Source organism: Melospiza melodia, unplaced genomic scaffold (genome assembly GCF_035770615.1).
Source record: "Melospiza melodia melodia isolate bMelMel2 unplaced genomic scaffold, bMelMel2.pri scaffold_293, whole genome shotgun sequence".
NCBI classification, from domain to species: domain Eukaryota; kingdom Metazoa; phylum Chordata; class Aves; order Passeriformes; family Passerellidae; genus Melospiza; species Melospiza melodia.
The window spans coordinates 1-13,159 of record NW_026948612.1 but is presented as its reverse complement, the minus strand read 5'-3'; the positions used below and the strand labels follow the sequence as shown (position 1 = coordinate 13,159).

At 55.5% G+C, this 13,159-nt stretch overlaps 1 protein-coding gene across 1 annotated transcript; it reads right to left on the bottom strand.

The window, feature by feature from the left end:
• Window positions 1–8,058: 8,058 nt before the first annotated feature.
• LOC134434011 (kallikrein-13-like) lies at window positions 8,059–11,127 on the bottom strand (the record flags this gene model as incomplete). The annotated part of the gene is made up of 2 exons (XM_063182709.1): window positions 8,059–8,309; window positions 10,991–11,127. Coding segments are annotated over 2 exons (290 nt in total), but the record flags the coding sequence as incomplete, so codon positions are not given.
• Window positions 11,128–13,159: the final 2,032 nt, after the last annotated feature.

Below are 13,159 nucleotides of genomic sequence, written 5' to 3'. Positions count from 1 at the left end.
ACCTGCAGGTGGCTGAGAGGGACCCCAGTTCAAACCAGTTCAAACCAGTTCAAACCAGTTCAAACCAGTAACCCCAGTTCAAACCAGTAACCCCCAGTTCACACCAGTCCATCCCAGTCCATCCCAGTAACCAGGTAAATCCCATCAATCCCAGTTATTCCCAGTTATTCCCCACACCTGGGCCAGGCTGTGCTCACCTGCGCGCACCTGCAGGTGGCTGAGAGGGACCCCAGTTCAAACCAGTCCATCCCAGTTCAGACCAGTAACCCCCAGTTCACTCCAGTCCATCCCAGTCCATCCCAGTTTAACCAGTAACCCCAGCGCTTCCATCAATCCGTTATTCCCCTCATCTGGGCCAGGCTGTGCTCACCTGCGCGCACCTGCAGGTGGCTGAGAGGGATCCCAGTTCGAACCAGTTCAAACCAGTTCAAACCAGTTCAAACCAGTAACCCCCAGTTCACTCCAGTCCATCCCAGTCCATCCAGTAACCAGGTAAATCCCATCAATCCCAGTTATTCCCCACACCTGGGCCAGGCTGTGCTCACCTGCGCGCACCTGCAGGTGGCTGAGAGGGACCCCAGTTCAAACCAGTTCAAACCAGTTCAAACCAGTAACCCCCAGTCCATCCCAGTCCATCCCAGTAACCAGGTAAATCCCATCAATCCCAGTTATTCCCCTCACCTGTGCTCACCTGCGCGCACCTGCAGGTGGCTGAGAGGGACCCAGTTCAAACCAGTTCAGACCAGTTCAGACCAGTAACCCCCAGTCCATCCCAGTCCATCCCAGTAACCAGGTAAATCCCATCAATCCCAGTTATTCCCCACACCTGGCCAGGCTGTGCTCACCTGCGCGCACCTGCAGGTGGCTGAGAGGACCCCAGTTCAAACCAGTCCATCCCAGTAACCCCCAGTTCAAACCAATAACCCCCCAGTTCAAACCAGTCCATCCCAGTCCATCCCAGTAACCAGGTAAATCCCATTAGTCCCAGTTATTCCCCACACCTGAGCTCACCTGTGCTCACCTGCGCGCACCTGCAGGTGGCTGAGAGAGACCCCAGTTCAAACCAGTTCAAACCAGTTCAAACCAGTTCAAACCAGTAACCCCCAGTCCATCCCAGTCCATCCCAGTTCATCTCAGTCCATCCCAGTAAGCAGGTAAATCCCATCAATCCCAGTTATTCCCCTCACCTGGGCCAGGCTGTGCTCACCTGCGCGCACGTGCAGGTGGCTGAGAGGGACCCCAGTTCGAACCAGTTCAAACCAGTAACCCCCAGTTCAAACCAGTTACCCCCAGTTCAAACCAGTCCATCCCAGTCCATCCCAGTCCATCCCAGTAAGCAGGTAAATCCCATCAATCCCAGTTATTCCCCTCACCTGGGCCAGGCTGTGCTCACCTGCGCGCACCTGCAGGTGGCTGAGAGGGATCCCAGTTCAAACCAGTTCAAACCAGTCCATCCCAGTTCAGACCAGTAACCACCAGTTCATCCCAGTAACCCCCAGTTCATCCCAGTTTAACCAGTTTAACCAGTAACCAGATAAATCCCATCAATCCCAGTTATTCCCCACACCTGGGCCAGGCTGTGCTCACCTGCGCGCACCTGCAGGTGGCTGAGAGAGACCCCAGTTCAAACCAGTTCAAACCAGTTCAAACCAGTAACCCCAAATCCCTTTTCACCGCCTCCAGTCCCCTCCCAGTCCCCTCCCAGTTTAATCCAGTCCCTCCCAGTATATCCCAGTATATCCCAGTCCCTCCCAGTCCCTCCCAGTATAAACCAGTATATCCCAGTTCCCTCCCAGTCCCTCCCAGTATAAACCAGTACAAACCAGTAACACCAAATCCCCTTTTTACCACTCCCAGTCCCCTCCCAGTATATCCCAGTACATCCCAATCCCCTCCCAGTCCCTCCCAGTATATCCCAGTCCCCTCCCAGTATAAACCAGTATAAACCAGTATAAACCAGTATAGCACCTGGCGTGGCAGTGTGCGGCACTCAGCACCCACCGGGGGCTCAGCAGGGCCCTCCCAGTCCCTCCCAGTATAAACCAGTATATCCCAAACCCCTCCCAGTCCCTCCCAGTATAAACCAGTATATCCCAATCCCCTCCCAGTCCCTCCCAGTATATCCCAGTCCCCTCCCAGTATAAACCAGTATAACCCAGTATAACCCAGTATAACACCTGGCGTGGCAGTGTGCGGCGCTCAGCACCCACCGGGGGCTCAGCAGGGCCCTCCCAGTCCCTCCCAGTATAAACCAGTATATCCCAAACCCCTCCCAGTCCCCTCCCAGTATAAACCAGTATATCCCAGTCCCCTCCCAGTATATCCCAGTATATCCCAGTCCCCTCCCAGTATAAACCAGTATATCCCAATCCCCTCCCAGTCCCTCCCAGTATATCCCAGTCCCCTCCCAGTATAAACCAGTATATCCCAGTCCCCTCCCAGTATATCCCAGTATATCCCAGTCCCCTCCCAGTATAAACCAGTATATCCCAAACCCCTCCCAGTCCCTCCCAGTATATCCCAGTATATCCCAATCCCCTCCCAGTCCCTCCCAGTTCTCTCCCAGTCCCTCCCAGTATAAACCAGTATAACCCAGTATAACACCTGGCCTGGCAGTGGGCGGCGCTCAGCACCCACCGGGGGCTCAGCAGGGCCCTCCCAGTCCCTCCCAGTATAAACCAGTATATCCCAATCCCCTCCCAGTATATCCCAGTATAAACCAGTATAAACCAGTATAAACCAGTATAACCCAGTATAGCACCTGGCCTGGCAGTGTGCGGCGCTCAGCACCCACCGGGGGCTCAGCAGGGCCCTGCCAGTCCCTCCCAGTATAAACCAGTATATCCCAAACCCCTCCCAGTATATCCCAGTATATCCCAGTATATCCCAGTCCGCTCCCAGTCCCCTCCCAGTATAAACCAGTATAACCCAGTATAGCACCTGGCCTGGCAGTGTGCGGCGCTCAGCACCCACCGGGGGCTCAGCAGGGCCCTCCCAGTCCCTCCCAGTATAACCCAATCCCCTCCCAGTATATCCCAGTATAAACCAGTATAAACCAGTATAACCCAGTATAACCCAGTATAGCACCTGGCGTGGCAGTGTGCGGCGCTCAGCACCCACCGGGGGCTCAGCAGGGCCCTCCAGTCCCTCCCAGTATAAACCAGTATATCCCAGTCCCCTCCCAGTTCTCTCCCAGTCCCTCCCAGTATAAACCAGTATAACCCAGTATAGCACCTGGCGTGGCAGTGTGCGGCGCTCAGCACCCACCGGGGGCTCAGCAGGGCCCCCCCGCACACGAACTGGTCGAACTGGAAGAGCCGCACGAGCCCCGCGTGCTCCTGGGGGGGGCACTCGGAGCCCCCCAAAATCCGCCCGGGCTGGGGCTGGGGGCGGCCTGGGGAGAGAGAGAGAGACCGGGGGATCAGAATTCCCGAAATTCCCGAATTTCCCCAAAAAATTCCCAAAATTAAAAAAAAAAAAAAATTCCCCCCCCAAAAAAAAATTCCACCCGAAAATTCCACCCGGGAAAAAAATTCCCACCGATTTTTCCCCCCCCCCAGGTACTCCCAAAATTCCGCCCTTAAAATTCCAGAGAGTTCCAACCCCCCCCCAGATTCCCCCCCAAAAAATTTCCCCGAAATTCCGCCGAAAAAAAATCCCGAAAATTCCACCGCAAAATTCTCCAAAAAATTCCAGCCCAAAATTCTCAAATTCCACCCAAAAAGTCCGCAAAATTTCTCAAAAACTCTCCCAAAGATTCTCCAAAATTTTCCCCAAAATCCCCAAAATTTTCCCCAAATTCCCCAAATTTTCCTCAAAATCCCCAAAATTTTCCCCAAAATCCCCCAAATTTCCCTCAAACCTCCCCAAATTTTCCCCAAATCCCCAGATTTTCTCCAAGCCCTCAAAATTTCCCCTAAAATCTCCCAATATTCTTTAAAATACCCCAAATTTTCCATTAACCCCCCAAATTTTCCCCCAAATCCCCCAAATTTTCTCCAAAACCCTCCAAAATTCCCCTAAAATCTCCCAATGTTCTTTAAAATCCCCCAAATTTCTCCCAAAATCTCCCAAATTTTCCCCCAAATCCCCCAAATTTTCCCCTAAAATCCCCCAAATTTCCCCTAAACCTCCCCAAATTTTCCCCCAAATCCCCCAAATTCCCTCCAAACCCCCCAAACTTTCCCTAAAACTGCTCAAAATTTCCCCAAAATCCCCCAATTTTCCCCAACCCCCCAAACTTTCCTTAAAACCTCTCGAAATTCCCCCAAAATCCCCCAAATTTTCCTCCACATTTTTCCCAAATTTTCCCCCAAACCCCCCCTAAAGCACCCAAATTTTACTTCAAACGCCTCAAAATTTCCCCTAAAATCCCCCCCAAAATCCCCAAATTTTTCAAAAACTCCCCCAAATTTTCCCCGAAATTCCCCAAATTTTCCCCGAAATTGCCCAAAATCGCGGATTTTGCCCCCAAATCACCGGGGGGCAGCAGGAGGAGGAGGAGGAGGAGGGCGAGGCCGAGGGGCTCCATGGGGCTGCTCTGGGGGGGCTCCGCGTCACCCCGCTAATTAAAGGAGGCCTCGTTAATGATTAATTAATGAGCGGCCCCTCCCCCACCCCCGGCGGGCGCTGCCGGCCCAGGTGGGGCCTTCCCACCCCTCCCCCACCCCGGGAAAAGGCGATTTTGGGGGGAATTTGGGGGATTTGGGGGGATTTTGGGGGGAATTTTGGAGGATTTTGGGGGGAATTTTGGAGGATTTTGGGGGATCCTCTCAAATTGTCCCCAAATTCCCCCCCAAAACTCCCACGGAATCTCCCCCAAATCCCCTCAAATCTGCCCTAAAATTCATCCAGAACTCCTTCAGGATCTCCCCAAAATTTAATTGGACCCTCCCCGAAATTCCCTCAAATTCCCCCAAATTCCCTCCCTAAATTCCTTCAAAATCCCCTCAAATTCCCCCCAAAATTCGCTCGAAATTACTCCAAAAACTCCCCAAAATTCCCCCCAAATTCCCTCCCAAAATTCCCTCTAAATCTCCTCAAAACCCCCTCAAATTCCCCCCAAATTTCCCCAAAATTCCCTCCCAAAATTCCTCTAAATCTCCTCCAAATCCCCTCAATTTTCCCCCAAATTTCCAAAAGTTCCCCTGGACTCTGTGCAAAATCCCTGCAAATTTTCCCCAAATCTCTCCTAAAATTCCCTCAGAATCTCCCAGAAAATCTCCTCAAATTCCCCCAAAATTTGCTCTAAATTCCTCCAAAAATCTCCCTAAAATCCCCCCCTCCAATATTACCTCAGAATCGCCCCCAAAATTCCCCCCAAATTTCCCTAAAATTTCCTCCAAAAATTCCCTCGAAATCTCCCCAAAATCCCCCCAAATTTCCTCCAAAATTCCCTCCAAAAATTCCCCCAAAATTTCCACAAATTCTCCCCAAAATCCTCTCAAATTCCCCCAAAATTCCTCCAAAATATCCCCCAAATTCCCTCAAATTCCCTCTGAATTTCCCCAAATTCCCCCAAAATTCCCTCAGGGTCTCCCCAAAATCTCCTCAAGGTTTCCCAAGAATCCTCTCAAATTTTCCCCTAAATTCCTTTAGAATCTGCTCAAAATCTCCTCAAACTTTGCCCAAAATTTCCCCGAAATTCCCTCAGAATCTCCACAGAATTCATTCAAATCCCCCCCCAAAATTCCATCGGAATATCCCCAAAATCCCCTCAAATTCCTCCAAAAATTCCGTCAGAATCTCCCCAAAAATTAACTCGGAATTTGCACCCAAAATTCCCCTGGAATCTCCTCAAATCTCCCCCAAAATCGCCTCCAATTCCTCACAAATTTCCCCCAAATTAATTCCAAATCTTCCCAAAATTCCCTCGGAATCTCCTCCGAACCCCCTCAGATTCACCCTGAAATTCCCTCGAAATCTCCCCAAAATCCAACAAAATCTCCCAAAATCCCCTCAAATTCACCCCAAAATCCCCTCAAATTTCCCCCAAAATTCCTTCGGAATCTCCCCAAAATACAACAAAATTCACCTCAAAATTCTGCCCAAATTCTCCCAAAATCCCACCCCAGAAGAAACCACGCGGAGCCCAGAGTCCCCCGGCACATCTTCAATGTCCCCTCAGATGCCACCTCAGATGCCACCTCAGGTGTCCTCCATGGTCTCCTGGATCCTCCAAAATCCCCTCAAACTCACCCCAAAATCCCCCAAATTCTCCCCAAATCCACAAATTGTCCCAAAATCCCAAATTTGGTACCAGAAGAAACCAGGCGGAGCCCAGAGTCCCCGGCACATCTTTAATGTCCCCTGGGTGTCCCCTCGGGTGCCACCTCAGATGCCACCCCAGGTGCCACCTCAGGTGTCCTCCATGGTCTCCTGGATCCCCCAAAATCCCCTCAAATTCACCCAAAATTCCTTCAGAATCTCCTCAAAATCCCCCAAAATCCCAAATTTTGGTACCAGAAGAAACCACGCGGAGCCCAGAGTCCCCCGGCACATCTTTAATGTCCCCTCAGATGCCACCTCAGGTGTCCTCCATGGTCTCCTGGATCCACCTCAGCTGCCCACCCCAGGTTCTTTCTCAGGTGCCACCCTGGGAACCCTGTGAGATGCCCCCTCAGGTGCCACCACCTCAGACGCCACGCGAGGTGCCACCGCGGGAACCCCGTGAGATGCCTCTTCAGGTGTCCTCCATGGTGTCGTGGATCCACCCGAGGTGCCGCCCCGGGTTCTCCCTCAGGTGTCCTCCATGATCTCCTGGATCCCCCAAAATCCCCTCAAATTGGTCCCCAAAATCCTCCAAACCCACAAATTGTCCCAAAATCCCACCCCAGAAGAAACCAGGCGGAGCCCAGAGTCCCCCTGGCACATCTTTAATGTCCCCTGGGTGTCCCCTCGGATGCCACCTCAGATGCCACCCCAGGTGCCACCTCAGGTGTCCTCCACGGTCTCCTGGATCCACCCGAGGTGCCGCCCGGGTTCTCCCTCAGGTGTCCTCCATGGTCTCCTGGATCCCCCAAAATCCCCTCAAATTCACCCCAAAATTCCTTCAGAATCTCCTCAAAATCCCCCAAAATCCCAAATTTTGGTACCAGAAGAAACCACACGGAGCCCAGAGTCCCCCGGCACATCTTTAATGTCCCTGGGTGTCCCCTCAGGTGTCCTCCATGGTCCCGTGGATCCATCTCAGCTGCCACCCCAGGTTCTTTCTCAGGTGCCACCGTGGGAACCCTGTGAGATGCCCCCTCAGGTGCCACCACCTCAGACGCCACCCGAGGTGCCACCGTGGGAACCCCCGTGAGATGCCCCCTCAGGTGCCACCTCAGACACCACCCGAGGTGCCACCGCGGGAACCCCGTGAGATGCCTCCTCAGGTGTCCTCCACGGTCTCCTGGATCCACCCGAGGTGCCGCCCCAGGTTCTCCCTCAGGTGTCCTCCATGATCTCCTGGATCCCCAAAATCCCCTCAAATTCACCCCAAAATTCCTTCAGGATCTCCTCAAAATCCCCCAAAATCCCAAATTTTGGTACCAGAAGAAACCACACGGAGCCCAGAGTCCCCCGGCACATCTTTAATGTCCCCTCAGGTGCCACCTCAGGTGTCCTCCATGGTCTCCTGGATCCACCTCAGCTGCCACCCCAGGTTCTTTCTCAGGTGCCACCCTGGGAACCCTGTGAGATGCCTCCTCAGGTGCCACCACCTCAGACGCCACCCGAGGTGCCACCGCGGGAACCCTGTGAGATGCCTCCTCAGGTGTCCTCCACGGTCTCGTGGATCCACCCGAGGTGCCGCCCCGGGTTCTCCCTCAGGTGTCCTCCATGATCTCCTGGATCCCCCAAAATCCCCTCAAATTGTCCCCAAAATCCTCCAAACCCACAAATTGTCCCAAAATCCCACCCCAGAAGAAACCACGCGGAGCCCAGAGTCCCCCGGCACATCTTTAATGTCCCCTGGGTGTCCCCTCAGGTGCCACCTCAGATGCCACCCCAGGTGCCACCTCAGGTGTCCTCCATGGTCTCCTGGATCCCCCTCAGCTGCCACCCCAGGTTCTTTCTCAGGTGCCACCCTGGGAACCCTCTCAGATGCCTCCTCAGGTGCCACCACCTCAGACGCCACGCGAGGTGCCACCGCGGGAACCCCGTGAGATGCCTCCTCAGGTGTCCTCCATGGTGTCGCGGATCCAGCGGGCGTAGCGGCACACCTTGGTGTAGACGCCCGGGCGCCGCGGCTGCCCGCAGCGCTCCATGCCCCACGAGACGATGCCCTGCAAGGTGCCCTCGCACACCAGGGGCCCGCCGGAGTCGCCCTGGGCGGGGACAGCGGCACGGGGTCACCACCGGGACGGCCACCAGGGCTGGGGGAGAACTTCGGGGTCCACACAGACCTCCGTGGGTTGGGCAAACCCTTGGTGGGTCCCACTGGGTGGGCCAAACTCGTGGTGGAAATCGTTGGGTTGGGTGAACTTGTTGGGCTGGGTGACCCCTTGGTGGACCTCGTTGGGTTGGGTGACCCCTTGATGGATCTCACTGGGTTTGGTGACCCCTTGGTGGATCTCACTGGGTTTGGTGACCCCTTGGTGGATCTCATTGGGTTGAGGGACCTCATTGAGATTGGTGAGCCCATGGGTTGGTCAAACTCTTGGTGGACCTCACTGGGTTTGGTGACCCCTTGGTGGACCTCATTGGGTTTGGTGCCCCCTTGATGGATCTCATTGGGGTTGGGTGACCCCTTGGTGGACCCCGTTGGGTTGAGGGACCACATGGGTTGATTAAACTCTTGGTGGAAATCATTGGGTTGGGTGAACTTGTTGGGTTGGGTGACCCCTTGGTGGACCTCGTTGGGTTGGGTGACCCCTTGGTGGACCCCGTTGGGTTGAGGGACCACATGGGTTGATTAAACTCTTGGTGGAAATCATTGGGTTGGGTGAACTTGTTGGGTTGGGTGACCCCTTGGTGGACCTCGTTGGGTTGGGTGACCCCTTGGTGGACCCCGTTGGGTTGAGGGACCCCCTTGGTGGATCTCATCGGGTTTGGTGACCCCTTGGTGGATCTCATCGGGTTTGGTGACCCCTTGGTGGATCTCATCGGGTTTGGTGACCCCTTGATGGATCTCATTGGGGTTGGGTGACCCCTTGGTGGACCCCGTTGGGTTGAGGGACCCCATGGGTTGATTAAACTCTTGGTGGAAATCATTGGGTTGGGTGAACTTGTTGGGTTGGGTGACCCCTTGGTGGACCTCGTTGGGTTGGGTGAACTTGTTGGGTTTGGTGACCCCTTGATGGACCTCATTGGGCTTGGTGAGCCCATGGGTTGGTCAAACTCTTGGTGGACCTCATTGGGTTGGGTGACCCCTTGGTGGACCTCATTGGGTTGAGGGACCCCGTGGGTTGGCCAAACTCTTGGTGGACCTCATTGGGTTTGGTGACCCCTTGATGGACCTCATTGGGTTGAGGGACCCCATTGGGATTGGTCAAACCCTTGGTGGACCTCGTTGGGTTGGGTGACCCCATGGGTCGGCCAAACTCTTGGTGGACCTCGTTGGGTTGGGTGACCCCTTGGGTCGGTCAAACTCTTGGTGGACCTCATTGGGTTTGGTGACCCCTTGGTGGACCTCGTTGGGTTGGGTGACCCCTTGGTGGACCTCGTTGGGTTTGGTGACCCCATGGGTTGGCCAAACCCTTGGTGGGTCCCTTTGGGTCGGCCAAACTCTTGGTGGACCTCGTTGGTTGGGTGAACTTGTTGGGTTGGGTGACCCCTTGGTGGACCTCATTGGGCTTGGTGAGCCCATGGGTTGGTCAAACTCTTGGTGGACCTCATTGGGTTGGGTGACCCCTTGGTGGACCTCATTGGGTTGAGGGACCCCATTGGGATTGGTCAAACCCTTGGTGGACCCGTTGGGTTGAGGGACCCCGTGGGTTGGCCAAACTCTTGGTGGACCTCGTTGGGTTGGGTGAACTTGTTGGGTTGGGTGACCCCTTGGTGGACCTCGTTGGGTTGGGTGACCCCTTGGTGGATCTCATCGGGTTTGGTGAGCCCTTGGTGGACCTCATTGGGTTTTGTGACCCCTTGGTGGACCTCGTTGGGTTTGGTGACCCCTTGGTGGATCTCATCGGGTTTGGTGAGCCCTTGGTGGATCTCATTGGGCTTGGGTGACCCCTTGGTGGATCTCATTGGGCTTGGTGACCCTTTGGTGGATCTCATTGGGTTTGGTGACCCCTTGGTGGATCTCATTGGGTTGGGTGACCTCTTGGAGGACCTCATTGGGTTTGGTGACCCCATGGGTTGGTCAAACTCTTGGTGGACCTCATTGGGTTTGGTGATCCCTTGATGGATCTCATTGGGTTTGGTGACCCCTCGATGGACCTCACTGTCTTTGGTGACCCCAAACCCAGGTTCTCCTCCACCTCTGACCCCTCCCAGGTGCCCCCAGGTGTTCCCAGGTGTGTCCCCGGGTGTATTTTAGGTGTCCCCAGGTGTCCCCATGTGTATTTTAGATGCCCCAGCTGTCCCAGGTGTCCCCAGGTGTCCCCAGGTGTCCCCAGGTGTATCTGAGATGTCCCCAGGTGTGTCCCCAGGTGTGTCCCCAGGTGTCCCCAGGTGTCCCCAGGTGTCCCCAGGTGTCCCCAGGTGTGTTACCTGGCATGAGTCCTGTCCCCCCTGCAGGTGTCCCCAAGTGTCCCCAGGTGTCCCCAGGTGTGTCCCAGGTGTGTCCCAGGTGTCCCCAGGTGTCCCCAGGTGTGTCCCAGGTGTCCCCAGGTGTATCTGAGATGTCCCCAGGTGTCCCCAGGTGTCCCAGGTGTCCCAGGTGTCCCCAGGTGTCCCAGGTGTGTCCCAGGTGTGTCCCCAGGTGTCCCCAGCTGTCCCCAGGTGTCCCCAGGTGTCCCAGGTGTCCCCAGGTGTATCTGAGATGTCCCCAGGTGTCCCCAGGTGTCCCCAGGTGTATTTTAGGTGTCCCCAGGTGTCCCCAGGTGTCCCCCAGGTGTGTTACCTGGCACGAGTCCTGTCCCCCCTGCAGGTGTCCGGCGCAGATCATGTTGTCGGTGATGGAGCCGGGGTAGAAACGGCGACACTCGGCCGGCGAGAACAGCGTGACATTGACACACTGGAGCACCTCGGGGTACGTCACTGTGGGGACAGAGTGACCACTGAGTGACCACTGAGTGACCACTGAGTGACCACTGAGTGACCACTGAGTGACCATCACTGAGAACAGCGTGACATTGACACACTGGAGCACCTCGGGGTAGGTCACTGCGGACAGAGTGACCAATGAGTGACCACTGACCACTGAGTGACCATCACTGAGTGACCCTGAGTGACCAATGAGTGACCAATGAGTGACCAATGAGTGACCACTGAGTGACCACTGAGTGACCACTGACCACTGAGTGACCACTGAGTGACCGCTGAGTGACCAATGACTGACCACTGAGTGACCACTGAGTGACCACTGAGTGACCATCACAGTGACCATCACTGAGAACAGCGTGACATTGACACACTGGAGCACCTCGGGGTAGGTCACTGCGGACAGAGTGACCAATGAGTGACCACTGACCACTGAGTGACCATCACTGAGTGACCCTGAGTGACCAATGAGTGACCAATGAGTGACCACTGAGTGACCACTGAGTGACCACTGACCACTGAGTGACCACTGAGTGACCGCTGAGTGACCAATGACTGACCACTGAGTGACCACTGAGTGACCACTGAGTGACCATCACAGTGACCATCACTGAGAACAGCGTGACATTGACACACTGGAGCACCTCCGGTAGGTCACTGTGGGGACAGAGTGACCAATGAGTGACCACTGAGTGACCATCACTGAGTGACCATCACTGAGTGACCATCACTGAGAACAGCGTGACATTGACACACTGGAGAACCTCGGGGTAGGTCACTGCGGGGACAGAGTGACCACTGACCACTGAGTGACCACTGAGTGACCATCACTGAGTGACCGCTGAGTGACCGCTGAGTGACCACTGAGTGACCAATGAGTGACCATCACAGTGACCATCACTGAGAACAGCGTGACATTGACACACTGGAGCACCTCCGGGTAGGTCACTGCGGACAGAGTGACCACTGAGTGACCACTGAGTGACCATCACTGAGTGACCACTGAGTGACCATCACAGTGACCATCACAGTGACCATCACTGAGTGACCACTGAGTGACCACTGAGTGACCACTGAGTGACCCTGAGTGACCACTGACCACTGAGTGACCACTGAGTGACCATCACAGTGACATCACTGAGAACAGCGTGACATTGACACACTGGAGAACCTCGGGGTAGGTCACTGCGGGGACAGAGTGACCAATGAGTGACCACTGACCACTGAGTGACCAATGAGTGACCAGGAGCCCCAAACCCCCCCAGATGCCACCTTGGCCGTGTCCCATCTCCACCAGGAGCCCCAAACCCCCCCAGATGCCACCTGGACCATGTCCCATCTCCACCAGGAGCCCCAAACCCCCCTCAGATGCCACCTGGACCATGTCCTATCTCCACCAGGAGCCCCAAACCCCCCCCAGATGCCACCTGGGCCATGTCCCATCTCCACCAGGAGCCTCAAACCCCCCCCAGATGCCACCTGGGCCATGTCCCATCTCCACCAGGAGCCTCAAACCCCCCCCAGATGCCACCTGAAACCATGTCCCATCTCCATGAGGAGCCCATGAGGAGACCCAGATGCCCATGAGATGCCCATGAGATGACCATGAGAAGACCCAAGGGACCACAAGATGCCCAGATGATCATGAGATGACCACGAGATGACCACAAGGTGCCCACGAGGAGCCCCAAACCCCCCCCCAGATGCCACCTGGGCCGTGTCCCATCTCCACGAGGAGCCCACGAGGAGACCCAGATGACCACAAGATGCCCATGAGGAGCCCCAAACCCCCCCCAGATGCCACCTGGGCCATGTCCCATCTCCACCAGGAGCCTCAAACCCCCCCCAGATGCCACCTGGGCCATGTCCCATCTCCACCAGGAGCCCCAAACCCCCCCCAGATGCCACCTGGGCCATGTCCCATCTCCACCAGGATCCCCAAACCCCCCCCCAGATGCCACCTGAAACCATGTCCCATCTCCACCAGGAGCCCCAAACCCCCCCCAGATGCCACCTGGACCATGTCCCA